Source organism: Myxine glutinosa, chromosome 13, assembly GCF_964187855.1.
Source record: "Myxine glutinosa chromosome 13, kmMyxGlut1.1, whole genome shotgun sequence".
NCBI lineage: Eukaryota > Metazoa > Chordata > Myxini > Myxiniformes > Myxinidae > Myxine > Myxine glutinosa.
The window spans coordinates 6416134-6442663 of NC_136273.1; the positions used below are offsets into that span (position 1 = coordinate 6416134).

The 26530-nt window shown below is 42.1% G+C and overlaps 1 protein-coding gene across 3 annotated transcripts in view; it reads right to left on the reverse strand.

Moving 5' to 3' along the window:
- The window catches only part of LOC137438536 (unconventional myosin-XVI), a 367125-nt gene that overhangs the window by 305270 nt on the left and 35325 nt on the right, over positions 1–26530 (reverse strand). For all 3 annotated transcript variants that reach the window (XM_068133664.2, XM_068133663.2, XM_068133662.2), the window contains exons 2-7: positions 20738–21061; positions 14311–14381; positions 13963–14106; positions 13626–13734; positions 3434–3558; positions 519–644 (exon numbers count right to left, since the gene is read on the reverse strand). In XM_068133664.2, coding sequence (XP_067989765.2) covers positions 519–644; positions 3434–3558; positions 13626–13734; positions 13963–14106; positions 14311–14381; positions 20738–21035 — 873 coding nt within the window. In that variant the 5' untranslated portion in view covers positions 21036–21061. The remainder of the gene's footprint in view (positions 1–518; positions 645–3433; positions 3559–13625; positions 13735–13962; positions 14107–14310; positions 14382–20737; positions 21062–26530) is intronic.

Here is a 26530-nt window from a genome sequence, read left to right on the forward strand (position 1 = left end):
ATTTAGTGGTCATGTTGTGGATTTAGTGGGCATGCCATGGATTTATTGGTTATGTCATTGATTTCGTGGTCATGTCATGGATTTAGTGGCCATGTTGTGGATTTAGTGGTCATGTCATGGATTTATTGGTCATGTCATTGATTTAGTGGTCATGTCATTGATTTAGTGGTCATGTTGTGGATTTAGTGGTCATGTCATGGATTTATTGGTCATGCCATGGAATTATTGGTGATGTCATGGATGTATTGGTCATGTCATGGATTTATTGGTCATGCCATGGAATTATTGGTCATGTCATGGATGTATTGGTCATGTCATGGATTTATTGGTCATGTCATCCCCTCGTACCGACAAACTGATCACAATATACCTGGAATGGGATAATACGTCAGCTCGAAAATGGATGTGACAGAAACTGGTGACGACGATTGAATGGGAGAGAACAATGCATTTATCATCATACGAATGAATGACAGAATGATTGAATGATTCTATGCACATATCACATCCATCAATACCTGGCCGAACCGAGCTGCCAGGTGTAAAGGAGTGTTCCCTGCTGTGTCTTCGAGACTTGGGTCTGCCCCGTTGTCCAGCAGCAGTCGAGATACAGAGAGATAGCCAAACACAGCCGCCGTGTGCAGCTGATAATTCAATCCCGAAATTGGGGACGAAGGAGGTGTCAGGAATAATGCGAGTTCGTGGTTAGTGAGGAAATACAACGAGGGCCAAGATAAGGCCGAAAAAAATATATTGCTGGTCTCTGGTCAGACCAAAGTTCCAGAATTGATGCGGCGATGCAGTTTTTTTTGTTTTTTTTTAAAGCATGGATTGCACATATAGAGGTGTTTTTTGTGTCCTCATGCCTTGCAGGCCTCCTCATCTGCTGTGGCGCCGTCCAGAGAGAAATTAAAGACAGCCAATGGGACTTGTAGGCCTTTTTTTTTGTAAATAATGAACACAAGCTTAAGTTATTTTAAAATGTATTTATTCTGAAAATTATTAAGTTCTTCAAGCATATTATAGACTGCCATTGCGATCTCGAGATCGCCTCGCCGTACCGTTAAACATTCCAATGCGTCGATCGCGTCAACACTGCGCATGCGCAAGTGGTCTAACAGGCCGATGGTCTCCCACGATCTCTTCTCCCTGTCCACCAGATTATCACAGACACTTACTACTTCATGACAAACGAGATAGGATCCAGGCCTAACTAACGAGACCACCCACAGCTCTCTAGGCCTTCTGGTTGCTTCACACGAACCCGACAAAGAACGTCTTCGTTTCAATAAATGACAATATCCAGCCGATAGAGGCCTTGCATCGCGTGGGCGTCGTCCATGGCAACCGGTTCCGGCCGCCATCTTGGGTGGCATAAACAACATGGTGGGAAAGCTGTCGTTTCGTCAGACGGACCTGTCAGTTTACGCCCGTAGCTTGCCTGTTGAGGCGTTTTCGCGGTATTGCGAGAAACCGAGGCTGTGTCATCTGCCTGTGGACCCGTGTGGACCCACAAGTACGCCACACGCACTCCGCGGTCCACACACACTCCACACGTATGCCACAAGTACGCCACACACACTCCACAAGTACGCCACACACACTCCACACGTACGCCACACGTACGTCACACACACTCCACACATACGCCACACACACTCCACACGTACGCCACAAGTACCCCACACACACTCCACACGGACGCCACACATACGCCACAAGTACGCCACACACACTCCACACGTACGCCACACACTCCACACGTACGCCACAAGTACGCCACACACACTCCACACGGATGCCACACATACGCCACACACACTCCACACGGACGCCACACACACTCCACAAGTACGCCACAAGTACGCCACACACACTCCACACGGACGCCACACATACGCCACACATACGCCACACACACTCCACAAGTACGCCACATGTACGCCACACACACTCCACACGGACGCCACAAGTACGCCACACATACGCCACACACACTCCACAAGTACGCCACATGTACGCCACATGTACGCCACACACACTCCACAAGTACGCCACAAGTACGCCACACGTACGCCACACACACTCCACACGTACGCCATACACAATCCACATGTACGTAACCAAATGCCTAATCCTGCTTTTCGCTTCGCGAGCGAAGGTAACAACCTCATGAGCCATATTCTCACCTGAGAGCTGCAGTCAAGGCAGCCATGAATCCGTTTTAGCGTTGTGTCGTCCGGATGAAATCGGGCTGTACATCCGACAGCACAACAACTCTTTACCATCGTGTAGGGGGCAATTTATATGTGAGACGAGTTTCAAATTGCCGCCATGACGTATGGTGGCAGAAGCAATGTTTTGCCACCCAAGCGGTCACGTGACTAAGACGATGACGTCACATGCAACTTCCCTATTGGATTCACTAGGGCATGCCCGTACTATATATATATCTAAAATTATATCCCCCCCTCTATTTACATGAAATGGTTTGGTCCATTCGCAAAGCCAAAGCGAACGGCTTGCGAGTACGGTGACAATCCCCCCCCCCCCTCTATTTACATGAAATGGTTTGGTCCATTCGCAAAGCCAAAGCGAACGGCTTGCGAGTACGGTGACAATCCCCCCCCTCTATTTACATGAAATGGTTTGGTTCATGAAATGGTTTGGTCCATTCGCAAAGCCAAAGCGAACGGCTTGCGAGTACGGTGACAATCCCCCCCTCTATTTACATGAAATGGTTTGGTCCAAAGCGAACAGCTTGCGGAGTTTGGTAAAGAAATCGCCATAGCTCGGTAACTACTTGTCCGATTAATATGAAACCTTGAAAAGGCACATCCTCAGGTCCCCAGCAATATACCTGGCAAGTTTCAAGTATATCGGACCCGTGGTTGTCGAGAAACAGCGGTCACAGACACAGAGACACACACACATACACACACACACACACACATACACACACACACACATACACACAGAGATTACTGGAATTATAGATAGATGACGTCACGGCACACAAAACTACTCATATCTTTGGAACGGCTGGTTGGATTTGGACAACCTAAACGCAGTTTTGTAGGGGAGAACCGTGCGCGAACGTCGATACCAAATTTGAAAAAAGAAAATTGTTGACGCGCAGGGTCAAAATCGATGCGCGCGCTGACCAGAACCCGGAAATATATTTTTCTCGGCCTAATAACAAGGTGTACAAGTAAAGCTGAAAATGGCAAAAAAAAAGGAGAATGTATACAGTATAGTAAGGAAGAGAAGGAGAGGGAGAGGGGGGAGGAAGAAGATGATGAGCACAAGGAGAGGGAGGAGGAAGAAGATGATGAGCATAAGGAGAGCAGGAGGGCATGGGGAGAAGAGACCAAAAGTCCATCAGGTGCAGTCAGAAGTTCGAGATTTATGAACTGTGAAGGTACTTTGTTACCATGGCAACACCACGATGATCCCGGGTGTTGAGGCTCGAGCCAGAATGGATGAGGCCCTGCGCATGGCGAAGCATCTCCTTTTCTCTACCTTCTCGGCTCTCCCTCAGCTCATTCTCCCCAAACCCTGTCAGCAAAGGTACACTCCTGTCCTGTCCAACCAATCAACGTCTTGTATCGACACAGAACATCATCTTCATATCGAGACAATGCCAACAACAAACACGGAAGTACGCATGCGTGGAAACATTAACCCCACATTGACGATTATGATACTTCACAATGGTGAAACACTTAATCCTGGTACTTTATATTCCATGAGTATATCAGCACAGTACCAACGTCACGCTGACGTCATACATGACGCATAATGGGACGAAGGTAAATCAGAACGCCACCTCCAGCTGCCTGAACATACCTGAAAGCGTGCGCAATGGCGTTACCTGTATTGCTGATTAAGTCGACTTCACAATGCAACGTGGAATTAGCCATGGCAGGATCCCCTGGAGTATGACGTCACGTGTACACAACGTCATGTTCGTTCATTCAAATTGTATACATATTGCACTCTGAACCCAAATGTTGTCAATGTAAGTAAGGCCCAAACTAAATATATTTTCAGCATTTTAATTCGTAATTTATAATAATGATTAATAGTATAATTTACAATGTGACATCACGACGTTGTGGCTGACGTCATTAGTGTGTGGTTTAAAGTGAGTCCAACCACCAGATTGGACATTGTCCCCTCGTACACAGGTAAGTGGAACACCTCTGAGCACAATGGCGGCTCATTGGTCGAGACAAGGCAATGAATGAAGGCAACTTAACCCTTTATGTCTTTCTCTCTACAATGTATAATGCTCATGGAGGAGTTTGTACATACATTACAGGTAGCTTGTCGGCATAGGTGTAGTGAAATCACAAATACAGTTTACGTTCATTATTTTACTCACGTTTAAATACGGGATGTTTTTATATTGATTGTAACTACTGAAAAACATTATGGTGGGGGAATGCCCCCCCCCCACCTCCCCCCAAACTCCGCCGATGCTTGTCGGGCTGGGATATTAGGAGAAATCAGTGTATATTTATATAAATTAAAATTGTCCATGAATAGACAAAAGCAAAAATAACATAACATATGGGATTCGGGGTTGGGGGTCACAGAGAAAACAACATAAGATGGGATTCAGGATTGGGGGTCACAGAGAAAACAACATCACAGATGGGATTCAGGATTGGGGGTCACAGAGAAAACAACATAACATATGGGATTCGGGGTTGGGGGGGGTCACAGAGAAAACAACATAACATATGGGATTCGGGGTTGGGGGGGTCAAGGAGAAAACAACATAACATATGGGATTCGGGGTTGGGGGTCACAGAGAAAACAACATAACATATGGGATTCGGGGTTGGGGGTCACAGAGAAAACAACATAACATATGGGATTCGGGGTTGGGGGTCACAGAGAAAATAACATAACATATGGGATTCAGGATTGGGGGTCACAGAGAAAACAACATAACATATGGGATTCAGGATTGGGGGTCACAGAGAAAACAACATAACATATGGGATTCAGGGTTGGTGGTCACAGAGAAAACAACATAACATATGGGATTCAGGATTGGGGGTCACAGAGAAAACAACATAACATATGGGATTCAGGATTGGGGGTCACAGAGAAAACAACATCACAGATGGGATTCAGGATTGGGGGTCACAGAGAAAACAACATAACATATGGGATTCGGGGTTGGGGGGGTCACAGAGAAAACAACATAACATATGGGATTCGGGGTTGGTGGTCACAGAGAAAACAGTATACTGCACTGACTAAAGGTATTTTAATTTTTAAACCAATTTCAATGGTTGCTAGAAGACAGGGCAGTATTTAGAATCATAATTAACGTAATCATAAGACTTTAAAACAAACAAACAAAAAACATCTATTTTGGGGGGCACCCCCCACCCCAACCCCATATACCTCCTCAGACCCCAATTTTTCTAATGCCTTGAACAAACATTGATACATCAAGGTTGATGAACAGGTTGAGGTGAAGTTTCATTGAAATTGCATGTGTAGTTTCTGAGAAGAAAGCAAATACCTATTTTGGAGGGCAACCCCCTGTAGACGCCCAAAGGGGCAGATTTTTTTTAATGCCGTGAACAAACATTGGTACATCACGAGTGGTGAAGGTTGTGGTCAAATTTCATCGAAACAGTGTGTGTAGTTTCCGAGGAAATAGCAAATACCTATTTTGGGGGGTTCAAACCTGGACCCACTTTGACCCCCGTATACCACCTTAGACTTTGATTTTCTTAGTGCCATGAACAAACTTCGGTACATCACAGGTGATGAAGGTTGTGGTCAAGTTTCATCGGAATTGCATTTGTACTTTCAGAGGAAAAAGCAAATACCTATTTGGAAAGGTCAAATCTGCACCCATTTTGACCCCCCATAGACTCTTTTAGACCCCAATTTTTTAAAATGTCGTGAACGTGAACAAACTTCAGTCACAACACAACAAATATCATTTGTGCCAAGTTTGGTCACAATCCCTTCAGCAGTTTCGGAGAAGAATTTGCAAGTGTTACGGATGGATGGACGGACGGACTGACAGACGACCGACAACACGCCATATCATAAGCTCTCCTGAACTTCGTTCCAGGTGAGCTAAAAATGATAAAGGTTATCATCAGAAACATCCTTGAGCCTTTCACCTGGTCAGACAATGAGACTATGGTCTCAGGTATAAAAACCAAACTTCATTAACCTGAGAGAGACTAATTTAACACGATATTTAAGTGGTGTAAACTGTAAAAGGTATCATCAGTGGTGTATTTTTATTTTTTTTCCGGGGGATTTTGGATCTGATTTTTTATCGTTGGAGCCAACATATCTTAAATACATAAACTGTTATTTATCTTAAATACATAAACTCTTATTTATCTTAAATACATAAACTCTTGTTTATCTTAAATACATAAACTCTTATTTATCTTAAATACATAAACTCTTATTTATCATAAATACATAAACTCTTATTTAACTTAAATACATAAACTCTTATGTATCTTAAATACATAAACTCTAATTTATCTTAAATACATAAACTCTTATATATCTTAAATACATAAACTCTTATTTATCTTTAATACATAAACTCTTATTTATCTTCAATACATAAACTCTTATTTGTCTTCAATACATAAACTCTAATTTATCTTAAATACATAAACTCTTATTTATCTTAAATACATAAGCTCTTATTTATCTTAAATACATAAACTCTTATTTATCTTAAATACATAAGCTCTTATTTATCTTAAATACATAAACTCTTATTTATCTTAAATACATAAACTCTTATGTATCTTAAATACATAAACTCGTATGTATCTTAAATACATAAACTCTAATTTATCTTAAATACATAAACTCTTATTTATCTTAAATACATAAACTCTTATTTATCTTAAATACATAGATCTTATTTATCTTAAATACATGAACTCTTATTTATCTTAAATACATAAACTCTTATTTATCTTAAATACATAAACTCTTATTTATCTTAAATACACAAACTCTTATTTATCTTAAATACATAAACTCTTATTTATCTTAAATACATAAACTCTTATGTATCTTAAATACATAAACTCTTATTTATCTTAAATACATAAACTCTTATGTATCTTAAATACATAAACTCTTATGTATCTTAAATACATAAACTCGTATGTATCTTAAATACATAAACTCTTATTTATCTTCAATACATAAACTCTTATTTGTCTTAAATACATAAACTCTTATTTATCTTAAATACATAAACTCTTATGTATCTTAAATACATAAACTCTTATGTATCTTAAATACATAAACTCGTATGTATCTTAAATACATAAACTCTTATTTATCTTCAATACATAAACTCTTATTTATCTTAAATACATAAACTCTTATGTATCTTAAATACATAAACTCTTATGTATCTTAAATACATAAACTCGTATGTATCTTAAATACATAAACTCTAATTTATCTTAAATACACAAACTCTTATTTATCGTAAATACATAAACTCTTATTTATCTTAAATACATAAATCTTATTTATCTTAAATACATGAACTCTTATTTATCTTAAATACATAAACTCTTATTTATCTTCAATACATAAACTCTTATTTGTCTTCAATACATAAACTCTAATTTATCTTAAATACATAAACTCTTATTTATCTTAAATACATAAGCTCTTATTTATCTTAAATACATAAACTCTTATTTATCTTAAATACATAAGCTCTTATTTATCTTAAATACATAAACTCTTATTTATCTTAAATACATAAACTCTTATGTATCTTAAATACATAAACTCGTATGTATCTTAAATACATAAACTCTAATTTATCTTAAATACATAAACTCTTATTTATCTTAAATACATAAACTCTTATTTATCTTAAATACATAAACTCTTATTTATCTTAAATACATAAACTCTTATTTATCTTAAATACATAAATCTTATTTATCTTAAATACATGAACTCTTATTTATCTTAAATACATAAACTCTTATTTATCTTAAATACACAAACGCTTATTTATCTTAAATACACAAACTTATGTATCTTGAATACATAAACTCTTATTTATCTTAAATACATAAACTCTTATTTATCTTAAATACATACACTCTTATTTATCTTAAATACATAAACTCTTATTTATCTTAAATACATAAACTCTTATTTATCTTAAATACACAAACGCTTATTTATCTTAAATACACAAACTTATGTATCTTGAATACATAAACTCTTATTTATCTTAAATACATAAACTCTTATTTATCTTAAATACATGAACTCTTATTTATCTTAAATACATAAACTCTTATTTATCTTAAATACATGAACTCTTATTTATCTTAAATACATAAACTCTTATTTATCTTAAATACACAAATGCTTATTTATCTTAAATACACAAACTTATGTATCTTGAATACATAAACTCTTATTTATCTTAAATACATAAACTCTTATTTATCTTAAATACATAAACTCTTATTTATCTTAAATACATAAACTCTTATTTATCTTAAATACATAAACTCTTATTTATCTTAAATACACAAACGCTTATTTATCTTAAATACACAAACTTATGTATCTTGAATACATAAACTCTTATTTATCTTAAATACATGAACTCTTATTTACCTTAAATACATAAACTCTTATTTATCTTAAATACACAAACGCTTATTTATCTTAAATACATAAACTTATGTATCTTGAATACATAAACTCTTATTTATCTTAAATACATAAACTCTTATTTATCTTAAATACACAAACGCTTATTTATCTTAAATACATAAACTTATGTATCTTAAATACATAAACTCTTATTTATCTTAAATACATAAACTCTTATTTATCTTAAATACACAAACGCTTATTTATCTTAAATACATAAACTTATGTATCTTGAATACATAAACTCTTATTTATCTTAAATACATAAACTCTTATTTATCTTAAATACATCAACTCTTATGTATCTTAAATACATAAACTCTTATTTATCTTAAATACATCAACTCGTGTTGTGTTCTGTGTGTCCCTGATTGGCTGAAAGTAAAAAGCACGTGTAATAAATACGCAATTTCAGTAATGGTCCATTGGAATGGATTGTGTATAACTTCCCTATTCGGATTTCCCATTCTTCCTGGCTTGCTAAGACCATGAGTGTCATATAACAACGTCACGTGTACTTTACTATCACAAGTGGTGTAATAGTAAAGTACACGTGATTACTTACCTTGACTATGGTGTGTGTAAACCTATTGTTGAAGCCAGGACTTAGAAATGGAAGGCATTTACCCAACCGCTGCAACCTCCCTCTACCCTCTCATTTAACTCATCAAATCACTCCCCCTTCTTCCCTCTCCCCCACTTCATTCATACAATCAACTTCCCTAACCTGCACCCCCACCCCACCCCACATCCCCTCCTGCACCCCCACCCCATCCCACAGCCACAACCCCCAACATACCCCCCACACTATAGCCCCGACCCCGCAGCCCCCACCCACACCCCACCCCACAGCCCCCACCACACCCCGCACCCCCACTCTGTACCCCCACCCCACCCCACAGCCACAACCCCGCAGCCCCCCGACACACACCCCCACACTATAGCCCCGGCCCCGCAGCCCCCACCCCCACGTCAACCCCACAGCCCCCATCCCACAGCCCCCACCACAACCCACACCCCCACCCTGTACCGCCACAGCCACAACCCCGCAGCCCCCACCCCATAGCCCCCACCTCACCCCACAGCCACCTCAGATCATTGCAAATCCAAAACCATGACCTTTTCTACCCTCGTCAACCACTCCTCCCCTCCCCCTCCCAGACCCCTAACACAACTCCGATCCCTCCTCCTTCCAAATTTCCAGTTTTCGCTCCTGAGAGTTTCCTTCTGTATCCATCTTGTCCACCCTATACATCCTCTCCAGCCCCCATTCCTCCCCACACCCATTGTTTGTCCACTCCCCTTTGTCTCGGCCTTCATCTCTCGGCCTTCACCTCTGCTGTTGGTGTTAAATTCCCCTGCTTTTTCTCCTGTTGCATCCTGATCCATTCAGTGTACTAGTAATAGCTCTTCCACAAGCCCCGACTGTGAATACAAAAAAACTCTCCTTCAATCCTAAACTGTGGCCCCTTGTCCTGTCAGTGTCTATTTTGCTGAAAAACTCTTTTGTACTTGCAGTAACACCTTGTTTGCTTTCTCAATAGATACCTGGTTGCTCGGAGTGCTTACCTCTCAGTACCTATTACCACCCCTTCTCCTGTATGACATGCTCCAAGATTACCCCTTGTATGATGTAATCTCTATTTTCATTATTATTACGCACTAGCGTGACTCGGCGCGCTCCGTGCGCCTTACCACACGTCGTTTCAGAGGGGTAGGCATCTTTGTCCATTTCGGTGTCTTTTGGGTCTTCATGGTGTTTTGGGTCTTCTGGGCCATTTGGGTCTTCAGGGTCTTTTGGATCCTCTGGGCCCTTCAGGGTATTTTGGGCCTTTGAGGCATTTTGGGTATTCAGGGTCTTCAGGGGCTTTTGGGTCTTAAGGGTCTTTTGGGTCTTTGGGTCTTCACGGTGTTTTGGGTCTTCGGTGCGTTTTGGGTTTTCGGGGTGTTTTGGGTCTTCGGGGTGTTTTGGGTCTTCGGGGTGTTTTGGGTCTTCGGGGTGTTTTGGGTCTTCGGGGTGTTTTGGGTCTTCGGGGTGTTTTGGGTCTTCGGGGTGTTTTGGGTCTTCGGGGTGTTTTGGGTCTTCGGGGTGTTTTGGGTCTTCGAGGTGTTTTGGGTCTTCGGGGTGTTTTGGGTCTTCGGGGTGTTTTGGGTCTTCGGGGTGTTTTGGGTCTTCGGGGTGTTTTGGGTCTTCGAGGTGTTTTGGGTCTTCGGGGTGTTTTGGGTCTTCAGGGTGTTTTGGGTCATTGGGGTCTTTTGGGTCTTCGTGGTCTTTTGGGTCTTCGTGGTCTTTTGGGTCTTCGGGGTATTTTGGGTTTTTGGGTATTCAGGGTCTTTTTGAGTCTCAGGGCCTTGAAGGGTATTTTGGGTCTTTGGGGTGTTTTGGGTCTTTGGGGGTCTTCAGGGTATTTTGGGTCTTCCGGGGTCTTGGTGGTTTGAAAGGTTTTGGGGGAATTAAAGAGTCGTCAAAGGTCTGAGGAGTCTCAGCAGTCTTAACGCAATTAAGAGGGTGGTAATTTTATTTGAAGAAGGAGAAGACGTTTTTGTCGCATATAAAAATACATAGCGACATACATAACCATATACGTTTGCTCTGTTATAATAAAAAGATATTATTACCCATATTATTATTACCCACTTTCAGACGGTACTCCAGGGGCCTCCATCAGGCCATCCCTATCTCTTTCAGATCCAAATCATTCATGTAAATAATGAATAACTAGCAAAAGTATCCGTCGCCAGTGACAGGAAAAGTTTCAGTTAATCTATCAATTTAAACTATTTCATGGACTTTAAAAAGGTTAATTGTGTTGTACTCTTGGTTTCACTCAGAGCCAAATCTTTCAGCTACTTCCACCGCCCATCACAAAATGGTGGTGCAACATCAGGTGGCAGAGGTTGGATTTGTCCAAAAAGAGGGCAAAATATCCTACTTGTGAAATAAAATTTAACATCAACATTATTCTTGTCTGTTCTCCCGTCATTTCAAATGTGAATGTTGAGCTTTTCAACCGCAGTGTGGCAAGCGGGAGCTGCAAACGAGAGACAGACGAACGCACGGACAGACACCACGGCCCGCAATATATATATAATAGATGACTTCCTTTCCAAGCAAGTTAAACACGGAAAGAGACCAATCCATGGTCTTTGGAGATGGACCGACGGGGCAAATATACGAGGGGCAGTCACAATAAGTAACCTTAAAATATTTTTCACAACTTGTTTATTGCATGTACAGTATGTGAGTAACAACTGTTATTTTTCAACATAATCTAAATTGCGTTCAATGCATTTTTTCCAGCGCTTTACTAAGACCTGGATTCCTCTAGAAAAAATAATCTTTTGGCTGCTTGTGTAGCCATTCGTGCACCACCTCTTGGACCTCTTCGTCAGATCGGACAGTGGTTTCACCAAGCGCCTCTTTAAGTGGCCCAAAGATGTGGTAATCCGAAGGGGTGAGGTCTGGCGAGTTGGGTGGATGAGGAAGACACTCAGAATGCAGGTCCACGATTGTTGCAGCTGTAGCGCGGACAGTTTGGGGCCAAGCATCGTCATGCTGCAGCAAAACACTGGTAGTGAGTAGTCCACGACGTTTTGATCCGATTGCTAGTTTCAGATGATTTTTAAGGAGGTCGCAGTTTGATGCACTGGTGATTGTGGTCCCTCTGGGCATGTAATGCTCTACAAGTGGGCCATGGCTATTCCAGAAGAGCGTCAGCATCATTTTTCCAGCGGACGGCTGTGTGCGGAATTTTTTCGGCTTCGGTGAAGTTGAATGGTGCCACTCTTTGCTTGCCCTCTTCGTTTCTGGCTGAAAGTAGTGGACCCAGCTTTCACCCCGAGTCACTACTCGCTGTAAGACAGTGTCGCCTTCTGTTTCATAATGTCGCAGAAGTTCTTCACATGCGTCCACTCGCCGTTCTTTCAGTTCCCTGTGTGAGTTGTCTTGGCATTCACCTTGCAGACACTTTGCGGAACCCCAGCACGTTGTGAATGATATGGTGTGCTGAACCATGGCTAATGTTCAATTCAGAGACCACTTCATCCAGCGTAACGCGACGGTTTCCCTTAGCACGCTCAACTCCTGCGACCATTTCTGGTGTGTCGGCTGTGTGAGGCCGGCCCGAGTGAGCAGCGTCTGCCACACTGGACACTCCACTTTAAAGCTTCCTGTCCCAGTCATACACCTGCTGCAGCGATAAACATGCGTCACCATATTGCATCTTCATTCTGCGATGGATTTCATTGGGATTCACACCCTCACTTCCCAAGAAACGGAAGACAGAACATTGCTCCTCCCTGGTACATGCTTCTCAGGGAGCCGCCATCTTGGAACTGCTCTACTGACGTCCTACGCTCAATGTTGCCAGATCTAAAACAGGCAAAACATGACTCTTACCCATAGATATAACATATGTCGTCTACAACTACACACATTACATTTTCGAATATCGCCATTTTAAGGTTACTTATTGACTGGCCTTCATATTTTGTGCTGCGGCCCGTAGCTAACAATCCTCCATCTGCAGCAGGGGTCAGTAAACCACTTGCACTGTGGCACATGTACAGGCAAAAATCGTAAATCGTCTCTTCCCTCTCCCTCACAGTTTTGTGCCCATGACCTGACCCTGGGAACTACCAACATGCATGGAAAATTTTGTGGACATTGACCGAACCCTGTTTTCTTATATGATTTTCAGACATACACACACACATACAAAGAATTACCTTAATTATTTAATATAGTAGGATACCTTCTGCTTATCCTTAATAACACTGCGTACCTCACTGCTCATCTACCCTGGTCTCTTTCTGTGTCTACCATTGCACCTCACTGGAATATACCTACTCTATGCTACTACTCTACCCATTACATTTGACTACAATCATTAACACACCGAACTCACCATGCCTCTGAAGCTGCAGCAAAAGCAAAGCCTGGGCCTCAGAGCCAGGAGGAGCAACATCGAGTGGAAGCCGGTTGTCACAGTCTGGGAAGCAAGGATCAGAACCAGCCTAGAAATGAGTGGGTGAGAGGATAACCTCACATATGCTAGATACAAGGTATGTAGATAAGTTTTGAATTTGAATATTTTGTACTGAACTTGGAGATGGATGTGATGACCTGAATTCTGGCTCATCAGGTACTGAATGGTACAAGGTAAGTGCGAGGATCACATTCAGGAAATATGGTATCAGAGGCCAAGTGTGGTATGTATGATGACGCACGAGAGCTCCACTGACCGCCAGAAGTAAAAGCAACATGTCCGTGTTACCACGAGCACTAGCGATGTGCAGGGGAGTAGAAAGGTCACCGTCCAGGATGTCCGGAGTGGCACCACGGCTATAGAGCCATTCGGCAGCCTGGACACTGTCATGTTGTGCGCACTGACCAGGTGAAAGAAATCAAAGTGCAATGTGACACTAAACGAATACATTAAGCACAATGGACACAGAACATCAATATAACGTTATTGAAAAATCAATACGTTCAATACTGAAGCAAGACACGCTCAGCAATGGGGCACACCTGTAAAGGTACAAGCTTACAGTAGAGCCTGGTTAATGAAGGTGAGTGAATGGGAGACGTACCAGGTGCAGAAGACTTGCTCCACTAAAGCTGCGGCTGTTTGGATCAAGTCCATGTGCCAGTAACCTCAACACTGGGAGTTAGGGAGAGAGAGCATACAGTCGTGGAATTATAGGCCATTGTACATAAAAAGATCATATGATGCAAAATGGAGGATCAAATTCAAATGACAGGGCCTTGTAAATATGTGCAGCTGACATTCCATGAATGTGGTTGGGATTGTAATTTTTCAAAATACAACACTCGGCCAACAATAAGAATATGCACCAGAAATCGATACAAAGGGAAACAACAGCTTCGCCTCAGGTTTGTTTCGTCCATGACCCAAAGACTTGATCAGAACGAAAGGCAAAATCCACTCTACACAGTCGGTCCATTTGTCGACCCAGGGAGATCGATCATGAGTGTGTCATGTAGATCATTTGATCATTTGTGTGTCATGTAGATCATTTGATCATTTGTGTGTCATGTAGATCATTTGATCATTTGTGAGTACCAGTTCACTGGTAATTCCCTGTGTGTCGCACGAGGTGACCAACAGGGTTAGCGGCAGGAAGGGCATCCGACCATAAAACATTGCTTCAAAAAGGGGACCACAGTGCCCCAAAAAGGCCAACCCCTGCTCTGCGGGGAGAAAATGGCCTCCAAAGGTGGTTGGTTCTTTTATTTTGTGTCATGTAGACATGAAGAAGAGTCTGACCTGAGACCGTTTACCACATGTGACATTATGTAATATCGGAAGGCTATCAATTAACCGCCATCTTTTATATTACATATAGCATGAGGGGTCCAGGTGATGTTTTTTAACTATTCGTATTTTCTATTTCTGCCTCTTCCCCACGTCTCCATTCCACCTCTGTGATTGTGAGTTTGCACCTGTGTCCAGGTTATTCACTTCATGTGTCCTCCTTTCCCTCCTCTTGCATTTGTTCTCCCCCAAGTCCTTTCTTCCTGCAGATATCCTTCTATTTTGTCCATCTACTTCCCGATTGTGTTATACACACACACACACACACACACACACACACACACACACACACACACACACACACACACACACACGTACACACACACACGTGTGTACACACACACACACACACACACACACACACACGTACGTACACACACATACATACAAACACACACATGCATACAAACACACACATGCATGCAAACACACACACACACACACACACACACACAGACACACACACACACACACACACAAACATACAAACACACACAAACATACAAACACACACATACATACAAACACACACATGCATGCATACAAACACACACATGCATACAAACACACACATGCATGCAAACACACACACACACACAGACACACACACACACAAACATACAAACACACACATACATACAAACACACACAAACATACAAACACACACATACATACAAACCGGCCTCCAAAGCCAGTCGCCGACTGGGCATCCTCCGTCGTGCGAAGTCCTTCCTTGGCACACCTGAGCTCCTCACCACATACAAGGCTTTCATCCACAGCTCAATGGAATACTGCTCTCCCCTCTGGGCTGGTGTTCCTGCCTCACACCTAGCCCGTCTTCACGCTGTTGAAACCAAAGCGTTCAGAATCATTGGAATCTCCCCTGATGACGCTAACTCCAAGGGCCTTTCACTTAATCACCGCAGGCAGGTTGGTGGTCTTTCCGTCTTCTACCGACTCCTCTCCGGCCTTGCTCCCCCAGCTCTCTCTGTGCTCTGTCCCCCAAATATTCCTGCAGGTCGCACAAGATCTACCTGCAACCCTCTTATGGTTAAACTGCCAAAATCAAGGCTCTCTGCTCACCTTCACTCCTTCATTCCTCTTTTCTCCCGCCTCTGGAACAAACTCCCTCACTCCCTTCAATCCCACTCCTCCCTCCAGGTCTTTAAAACAGCTGTTCACCACCATCTCTTATCTTCCCCAATCCAAAACCTTGATCTTTTCTACCCCTGCTAATTTCACCCCAAATCCACTTTTTTGAGGTGACTTTTGACCTCTTTCCTGGAAGTCCTTGGTGTCCTTGCGTTTTATACCTACCCTGCCTCCCCCCAGGCCCTCTCCCTCCAAAAACATCTCCCGATGTCCCTGCTCTCAAATGTTGTGTTTGTGTGCTTCCTCCCCTTCTCTCCCCATCTTGTCGACCGCTCCCCTTTTTATATACTTTGTTTGCTTGTTTGTTTGATTTGTTTGTATGATAAATGTTAGCTCTTTCACGAGCCTCGACTCTGTCTACAAAAAAAAAAAAAAAACACACACACACACACACACACACACACACACACACACACACACACACACACACACGTACACATACGTACGTACGTACGTACACACACACACACACACACACACACACACACACATACACACACACACACACACACACACACACACACACACACACACACACACACACACACCTCTCCCCGGAACTCCGTTTAACTCATCTTTACCTCCACCACCAAAGGTTATGTTTTCACCTGTGTCTGTTTGTCTGTCAGTTGCCGACAGATCACAAATTTAAACCAATCTTCATGAAACTACCAGATGGTAGAGTTGGTCTTATGGTCCACGTTGATTTTGAGGTCAAAAGGTCAACATAGGCCAATTTTCTAAAATTGTCAATTTTCAACTGATTGACTTGAAATTTTTGAAAAGGATTTGCATATCAGGCCAATTAATTTAACAACAAATTATGTTTGATGTCAACATAGGCCAAAGGTCAACAACAGGTGCAATTACTAAAATCCTCAATTTTCATCCGATTCACTTAATATGAACAGGATTTGCAGATCAAGTCTCTGAATTCAATCAACAAATTTTTTTTGTTGTTCTAAAGGTCAAAAGGTCAACAAAGACGAAATTTCAAAAATTGTCAATTTTCATCCGATTGACTTGATATTTGAAGACAATTTGCATTTCAGATCACCTGAGTCCAACCACCAATTACTTTTGATGTCAACATGGGCCAAAAGGTCAACAACGTATTTCAGGGATTTCACAAGTATCGTGCTGTACACGACATTTCCTGAAGTTCCTGAAGTCCGCGGGTATTGTTTGTCTGTCTCTTTGTTTTGTGAACAGGATATCTTAAAATGTTGTGGACAGATTCGGTCGAAATGTGGCGGAGAGGTAGTGCATGTGACAAGGACGAAATGATTAGATTTTGGTGAAGATCCGGACGATATAATTTTAAAGTGGTTCACCATTGAGAGAGAGAGACCAAACCTGAGCCTTCGATAGTGTCTGGCACCCCGCCCTGCTCAGCAAATTCTCCTCTTATGGTATCAGTGGAAACCTCCACGCTTGGCTCGCGGACTTCCTCTCTGGTCATCGTCTACATTTGGCCCTGAATGGAATTCTCTCATCTTCCTATTCCTGTTCATTCTCTATAAACTTAAGATTACATATGTATGTCAAAGGGACAGTGGGATAATGAAATAATATGAAGGAGACACTATGTATGGATTGGATAGACAGAAAAATGTCGCTCGACTTCGGACAAGAACATCGAGCACAATGCTCAAAGCCATTTGTGCCCGCAAAAGATATACAACCTCTGGCCCAGTGGATAATTTGTGTGGAGTGAATTAGGAGTAAGACATCACGAATCGAGGATTGTCTGGGGGTTCAGACAACACCCCTCCGCTCGCGCTTTGATGTCTTGCATCCTCACACAGTTCCCTTTTGATAATTTGACGCAAGACATCACCTCGAGTAGATCGGGTGGTTTATACCCCACATTTCCCTCATCCCACACCTGCACATCTATACCCTCTACCATCGTGTTGTGAAAACTCCTCCATAAAGCTGAACTCAAGGAACGTTAATTTCGAGATTTTCAGAGTTCTGTTGTGCTGAGATTGATCTCGTTGTACTGATCGTTGTATCATCGTGCTGTTTTCTTTTATGACTGTGTTTCTCTTGTAATTGTTGTTGGTTCTTTCATAATTGCTTTGACCTCTGATAATCTCTCCAATTAAACTTTCTCAACTCGACCCAGAGTGGACATTGAGTCAGTTCCATGACAATATCTCATCCCTCAGATCGGCAGTCCGCAGCCTCCTCACTCTCTGCAGACCTGGACAAAATCACAGACTGGTCAAACAAGTGGAACATGTCTTTCAATCCTGACAAATCCCACACTCTTACAATGTCTCTCCAAAAAGACCGACTGGACAACCCTCCGATCTACTTTCTGAACAATCCTCTCCAATAAGTTCTGTCACTCAAGCTTTTGGGTCTCACGATCTGCCATGATCTTTCCTGGGAAAACCACATTTCCAAGCTGGCCTCCAAAGCCAGTCGCCGACTGGGCATCCTCCGTCGTGCGAAGTCCTAACTTGGCACACCTGAGCTCCTCACCACATCCAAGGCTTTCATCCGCAGCTCAATGGAATACTGTTACCCCCCTCTGGGCTGGTGCTCCTGCCTCACACATAGCTCGGCTTCACGCTGTTGAAACCAAAGCTAACTAACTCCGAGGGCCTTTCACTCACTCACCGCAGGCAGGTTGGTGGTCTTTCTGTCTTCTACCGACTCCTCTCCGGCCTTGCTCCCCCAGCTCTCTCTGTGCTCTGTCCCCCAAATATTCCTGCCAAAATCAAGACTCTCTGCTCACCTTCACTCTTTGATTCCCCTTTCTTCCTGCTTCTGGAACAATCTTCCTTCCTCACGCTTCCCGCCTCTTTCTTCCTCACTTCTTCAATCCCACTCCTCCCTCCAGGTCTTTAAAACAGCTGTTCACCACCATCTCTTATGTTCCCCCATCCAAAACCTTGATCTTTTCAACCCCCGTTAATACACCTCAAAGCCACCTCCTTCAAATTCCGTTTTTCTTTCCTGAAATTTCTTGAAGTGTTCATTTGTTTTCTACCGTTTCCCCCTCCCCTCTTCCCCCCAACCCTTCCCCTTCCACAGATCTACCGACGTTCTTGTTTCTCTGCTGTCGTTGTGCTTGTGTGCTTCCCTCTACCTCCCCCTCTTGTCTCCCGCTCCCTGTATTGTATGTTTTATGTGTGTTTCTAATCATGGTTCTATGTGTTTGTGTGTTAGCTCTTACAGGAGCCTCGAACTTTGTATACAAATAAATAAATAAATTTTAAACAATACGATATATAGCCATGATATCTCAAAGTTTTGGATGGATTCGGCTGAAATTTGGCAGAGAGGTAGTGTATGTGACAACGACGAAATGATTAGATTTTGGTGAGGGTGAGGATTCGGATCCGGCTACTACAATTTTTAAAGTGATTCTTCACCATTGGGAGATCGGGCGACAAACGATACATAGCAGGATATCTCAAAATGTTGTGGACGGATTTGGACGAAACTTTGTGGACGAGTTGCGTGTGTGACAAGGAAGAATTGATTTGATGTTGGTGAAGATTCGAATCCAGGTCTGGATCAGAGAAAAAATTTTCAGTGATTCTTCACCATTGAGTGAAAGGGCCAAACAGGATATATGGCATGATATTTCAAAAGGTTGTGGACAGATTATGGCAAAACTAGGTGAATGAGTTGGTTAGGTGACAACACCAAGCCGATTCGATTTTGGTTCAGGTCCGGATCCAGATCTGGCCTATCAGTGGGATGCAACACGTAAACCGTTCACCTGGTGGAGGTGTGCTCTCTACCGAGTGCCAGTTGTAGTTTTGTTTTGTTTTATCATGGTCTGTTGTGTGTGTTTAGCTCCTCCATGATCCACGATCCTCCACGAAGCTGGGATTTCAGCATCAGCTATACACTCAGATGGGAATGCTGAGATTTTATGGATGGAATTGGAATGGAAACGAAAATGAAACATTTGCAACTACTTTGAGATTCAAGTGAAATTGAGTGTGGTTGATCGGGAAAAGTAGAGAACCCTGAATTTGAACGTAGCAGAAACATTTTTTGAAGAGATTTCCAAAAGGGAAGTATTTTGTTTATGTTAACAGAAACACAAAACAAAGTTCCAAGTTCCGAAAAGATCATATTTGATGTGCTCGACCTCACTATACAATTGGCCCAAACTGACAAACCCATTATTATATTATCAATGACGTCCGATGTATTTCATAAACGAAGGAATCTTTCCCAAAGTCAGACGACGGTGGCGATTGTTCCTGCTGAAAGTCGAGCTGCCATATTCACAGTAGCCATGGAAACCGTAATCCCAAAGAGTTGCCATGCCAGTGGATATTATGCAAGTCCCAGTTTTCCCTTCCCCAGCCATCCTCATTTAACATTCTCCAAGTGCCCCAAAGCCAATGCCATTATTTTCCGCATGGTATTTTCAACTAAAGTCGAACCACTCTCAAATAATGCACAATCAGCCTGGATTAGTAAAGTTTTGCTTCTCAAATTTCTCATAAATCCAACTCTCTTGCACTTTAGCAATTTGAATTTCCCAGCTCACCTTCCTCATCGTCATGCCTTGCAATGGCATCTTCCATCTCTTCCACTGAACCAAACCTTGCTTTGCAGCCATGGTTTCTCCTCCGCTGACCTTGGCCCTCTCGTCGAGGTGCAGAGGGTAAATTTTGGAGTGGTGGAGTTAACCGCAGGGATGCAGAAAGCGGTGGATGGCAGGCCACAGGTGAGATGGGGCCCTCCCTCTCATGGTATGAGCGAAGCTGCTCCAAGCGTAGTCGTCGCATAATCCGTTGTCTTTGGGAGGGTGGCAGGGCATCCAAAAGCCGCTGGTCTATCTCCATGGCCACGTGGCAAAGCTGGGCACAGCCTGGAGACAATGGGGGCACAAAAGGACAGGATAGTACAAAAATGAACAAAGACATTAAAAAGGAGTTATTGACATATATATATATATATATATATATATATATATATATATTCAATAACCCGTGCTTCGTATGTTGGTAAATAATAAATATAAGCTTTGTGATTATTTATAATGATCTTTATGACATCACTCCCCTGCTGCTAGATATCAGTTTACGTTTTTTAATTATTTATTTATTTTACGGACGCGCTTACGGTTTTTACGTAAATTTTCATTGAGATTTTTATTTCACAGTTTACAGTGATATAAATTACAATTTTAAAATGCTCGACATTGATTGAGGTTGTTTTTTTTTGTTTTTTTTTACGTATGCCTTTACAGTGTTTGTTTTTTACGTACATTTTCATTTATGGATGCTTTTTGACGGTTCTGTGATTTTCCCCAATATATCAACTTCGATGTCCGTCGGCATGCCAAATTTAAACTTTGCACAACACCCAGAAGGTAACGAACATTAATATGACTCAGTCAGTCAATCAGTGGTTAGAAAGAGCTTTATATATTAGATAAATGCCATTGTGTCGCTGTGGCCTTGTTCCTTAAGCACAGCCAAATCTTTTAAGTTGGGCCAGGAGGGAGGGGGGATGGAGGTGTGAAATGAAGAACAGCAAGAAAAGACAAATATCATAACAAGAACCAAAGGAGGAGAAACAAGACCGATGATAAATGCATCTGGCATATAAAGTCCTGGATTGTATTCCACACGAGATCAAATTCATTGAACCAAAATTTCATAATGGTCATTGCATCATGTTTACACCCCTCGAGTCCCTTTAGATCCTTTAGGGCTTAGACTATAACACCATTTAGACTGCTTTCATCCTTCAAACATGTTAGACAGCTTGGACCCTTGACCATTTTGAGCTTTAGACCACTTTGATCATTTTAGACATGATGGATCCCTTTAGATTACTTTCGACCCAACCTATTTGAACGCACCCTTTAAACCTTTAGACCCTTGAGACCATCTAGAACCTTGTATGCTCATACCATGCAAACTTCTATAGTTTTCTTGCAAAACAAGACTATCAGTAAGTAAGTACTTCCATCAGTAAGTAAGCCTAGGTCTTCCACGAGCCTCGACTATGCATACAGAAAAAACTCGTCCCACTCAGAGGGTGGGTGGTGGTGGTGGTGGTGGTGGTGCTTCGTATGCAACCTGGGGCTGCTTGGCTGCATCATTTTGTGGAGGTGCGACTGTGCCGCTGATGCAGTGCCATTACCAGTCAGGTGGTACTCATTTTGCTGACCTCGGAAGGATGACAGACCTGGTGTGAGTCAACCCACCTGGAGTTATTTCAACGACACGACAGGGGCTCAAACCCAGGACCCTAAGATCTCAAGCCACCTTAACGACCAAGCCAACACCAGACTAGAGGGTGGGTACTCTGCTGGTGTAATAATAATTTTGGTTTTATTGTCTAACACCAAACAAAAAGTATGCAGACCAAGGATATTTGGTTTATAAAAATAACTGATTAAAAAACAAAAACAAATATAGATCAACATGAAAAATAAAAATGGTGAGACTGCTATTCAAAAAGGTTTGACGTAACTAAATCAAGAGTTCATAGAAAAATCATAAAAGTTTACAAAAATAAAACCAAAGTTAGCACATCGATGATAATACAAGACAAACATGAAGACAACAAACCAGATGAGGTATTCCTAACCCACCTAGAAAAAAAATTCCAAAGACAGGTGCGAGCAGATGATGTCACACATGAAGCTGAAACAGCAACTCGTACAGCCCCAGCAATTGCAAAAAGACAAAAGAAAAATCTAAAATGAAATATCAACAGAAATATGCTGACAACTGGGAGAATGATAAAAGAGCAGGAAGGTATAAAAAAAATGAGTTGGGCAGATTGGGGATGGACAAACATGGCTCTTTAGAATGGCTAAGTAAAGGTCGGCTCAACTGGGATGGAGAACGAATCATTATTAATGCCCAAGACCAAGGCCACTACATGAATGGCTAAGAAAATGGCGGGACTGAGTTTTAATCGGACAGGTGTAGATTCTGCAAGGTGGAAACAAAGCATAAACCACCTCCTATCGGGATATAGAAAACTCATGTCAGAACAGCTGCAGAATCTAGAAAATGACCAAATATCAAGACCAATCATGCAAAGTCATACAAATGGACCACTCCTCAATCGGAGTAGGTCTCCATGACATGAGCATCATGAGCAGAAGCTCTTCGATAGAGTGAACTGGTCAAACCCTAAAAGGCGTTAAGTATGAGATCAGGCCATAGGCCCCTATTGTAGATCAGACCCCGTTACATATATACAGTCGTGGCCAAAAATATTGGCACCCTTGCACTTTTTTCAAATAATGCACCATTTCTTCAGGAAAATTGTTGAAATTTAAAAATCTTTTGGTGTCCACATTTGTATTTCTTTGGTTTGCAGTGGAACAAAACAAAAAGGTGAAAAAATTAGCTAATTCTTAGCTAATTCCGCACAGAAATCCTAAAATGGCCCGGACAATATTATTGGCACCTTTTAGAAGTTGTTAGAAATAATTGGATTTCAAGCAGGTGATTCTCCTTCACTTTGGAATTGAACTCACCTGTGGTGAATCGCAGGTGCCTGCAATATAAAAACCACTCATTCAACCAGTTTGAATAGGGAAAAGGAGTCATTCTGCTGTTTTGTATCACTGTGTGTACCGCAATGAGCACGGAGAAAAGAAAGAAAACCAGAGAATTGTTTGAGGAGGTCAAACACAAGATTGTAGCCAAGCATGGACAACCTCAAGGCTACAAGCCCATCTCCAGAGACATTGATGTTCTTGTGTCCACCGTACGCAATGTTATCAGGAAGTTTAAGGCCCATGGCACTGCAGCGAACCTCAATGGACATGGCCGCAAGAGAAAACTTGATCGAAGATTGCAGCGAAGAATTGTTCGAATGGTGGAGAAAGCACCTCGATCAACTGCCAAACAGATTCAAGCTGACCTTCAGACACAAGGTATGACAGTTTCAACTTACACCATCCGTCACCAACTCAATTAAAGGGGGTTCCATGGTAGGAGTCCCAGGAGCACCCCACTGCTGAGAAAGCCTGACTGGAGTTTTCCAAAACACACCTGAACTAGCCAAAATCCTTCTGGGAGAATGTCCTGTGGACAGATGAGACTAAATTAGGCTGTGCTGCCTCTGGCACTGGGTACCTTGAATGTGTACATGGCATCATGAAATCAGGAGATTACCAAGGCATTTTGAAGCGCAATGTTCACCCCAGTGCCAGAAAGCTGGGTCTCTGTCGAAGGTCATTGGTCTTGCAGCAGGACAATGACCCCAAAAACACTTCAAAAAGCACCCAGGAATGGTTCAAAACAAAACGCTGAACTGTTCTAAAGTGGCCAGCAATGAGTCCAGATCTAAATCCCATTGAACACCTGTGGGGAGATCTGAAAACAGCAGATGAGAGAAGGCGCCCTTCAAATCTGGGAGAACTGGAGCAGTTTTCACAAGAAGAGTGGGCCAAACTGCCAGTAGAGAAGTGTAGGAAGCTCATTCATGGCTATAGGAAGCGCTAGACTGCAGTTATTTTGTCCAAAGGCCGTGCTACCAAATATCAAGTCTTGGGTGTGAATAATTTTGTCAATGCCTTTTTCTCTTTTCTGATTTAAAAGGCTATACTAAGTTTTGAATCAAAAACAAAGGTTCTGTAATATTAACAGTGAAATAAAGAATTGTGGAGACCAAATACTTTTATCAATTTCAACTTATTTTTCGAGAAACAACAACAACAACAGGCATTTTAAGGCCATTTTCCCTGCTAGAGCTTTACATGACCATTACATGTGGATGGAGGCACATCGTCCTTTTTCTCATGACTCTTTATCCATCACCATTGCATGTGGATGGAGGCAGATCGTCCTTTTTATCATGGATCTTAATCCATGACCATTGCATGTGGATGGAGGCAGACCATCCTTCTCTCATGACTCTTTATCCATGACCATTACATGTGGATGGAGGCAGACCGTCCTTCTCTCATGACTCTTTATCCATGACCATTACATGTGGATGGAGGCAGATCGTCCTTTTTCTCATGACTCTTTACCCATGACCATTACATGTGGATTGAGGCAGACCGTCCTTCTCTCATGACTCTTTATCCATGACCATTACATGTGGATGGAGGCAGATCGTCCTTTTTCTCATGACTCTTTATCCATGACCATTGCATGTGGATGGAGGCAGATTGTCCTTCTCTCATGACTCTTTATCCATGACCATTGCATGTGGATGGAGGCAGATCGTCCTTTTTCTCATGACTCTTTATCCATGACCATTACATGTGGATGGAGGCAGATCGTCCTTCTCTCATGACTTTATCCATGACCATTGCATGTGGATGGAGGCAGATCGTCCTTTTTCTCATGACTCTTTATCCATGACCATTACATGTGGATGGAGGCAGATCGTCCTTCTCTCATGACTCTTTATCCATGACCATTGCATGTGGATAGAGGCAGATAGTCCTTTTTCTCATGACTCTTTATCCATAACCATTACATGTGGATGGAGGCAGATCGTCCTTCTCTCATGACTCTTTATCCATGGCCATTGCATGTGGATGGAGGCAGATCGTCCTTTTTCTCATCGATCTTTATTCATGACCATTACATGTGGATGGAGGCAGATCGTCCTTTTTCTCATGACTCTTTATCCATCACCATTGCATGTGGATAGAGGAAGAGCGTCCTTCTCTCATGACTCTTTATCCATGACCATTACATGTGGATGGAGGCAGACCGTCCTTCTCTCATGACTCTTTATCCATGACCATTACATGTGGATGGAGGCAGATCGTCCTTTTTCTCATGACTCTTTATCCATGACCATTACATGTGGATGGAGGCAGACCGTCCTTCTCTCATGACTCTTTATCCATGACCATTACATGTGGATGGAGGCAGATCGTCCTTTTTCTCATGACTCTTTATCCATGACCATTGCATGTGGATGGAGGCAGATCGTCCTTTTCCTCATGACTCTTTATCCATGACCAATGACCATTGCATGTGGATGGAGGCAGCTCGTCCTTTTTCTCATGACTCTTTATCCATGACCATTACATGTGGATGGAGGCAGATCATCCTTCTCTCATGACTCTTTATCCATGACCATTGCATGTGGATGGAGGCAGATCGTCCTTTTTCTCATGACTCTTTATCCATGACCATTACATGTGGATGGAGGCAGATCATCCTTCTCTCATGACTCTTTATCCATGACCATTGCATGTGGATGGAGGCAGATCATCCTTCTCTCATGACTCTTTATCCATGACCATTACATGTGGATGGAGGCAGATCATTCTTCTCTCATGACTCTTTATCCATGACCATTACATGTGGATGGAGGCAGATCATCCTTCTCTCATGAC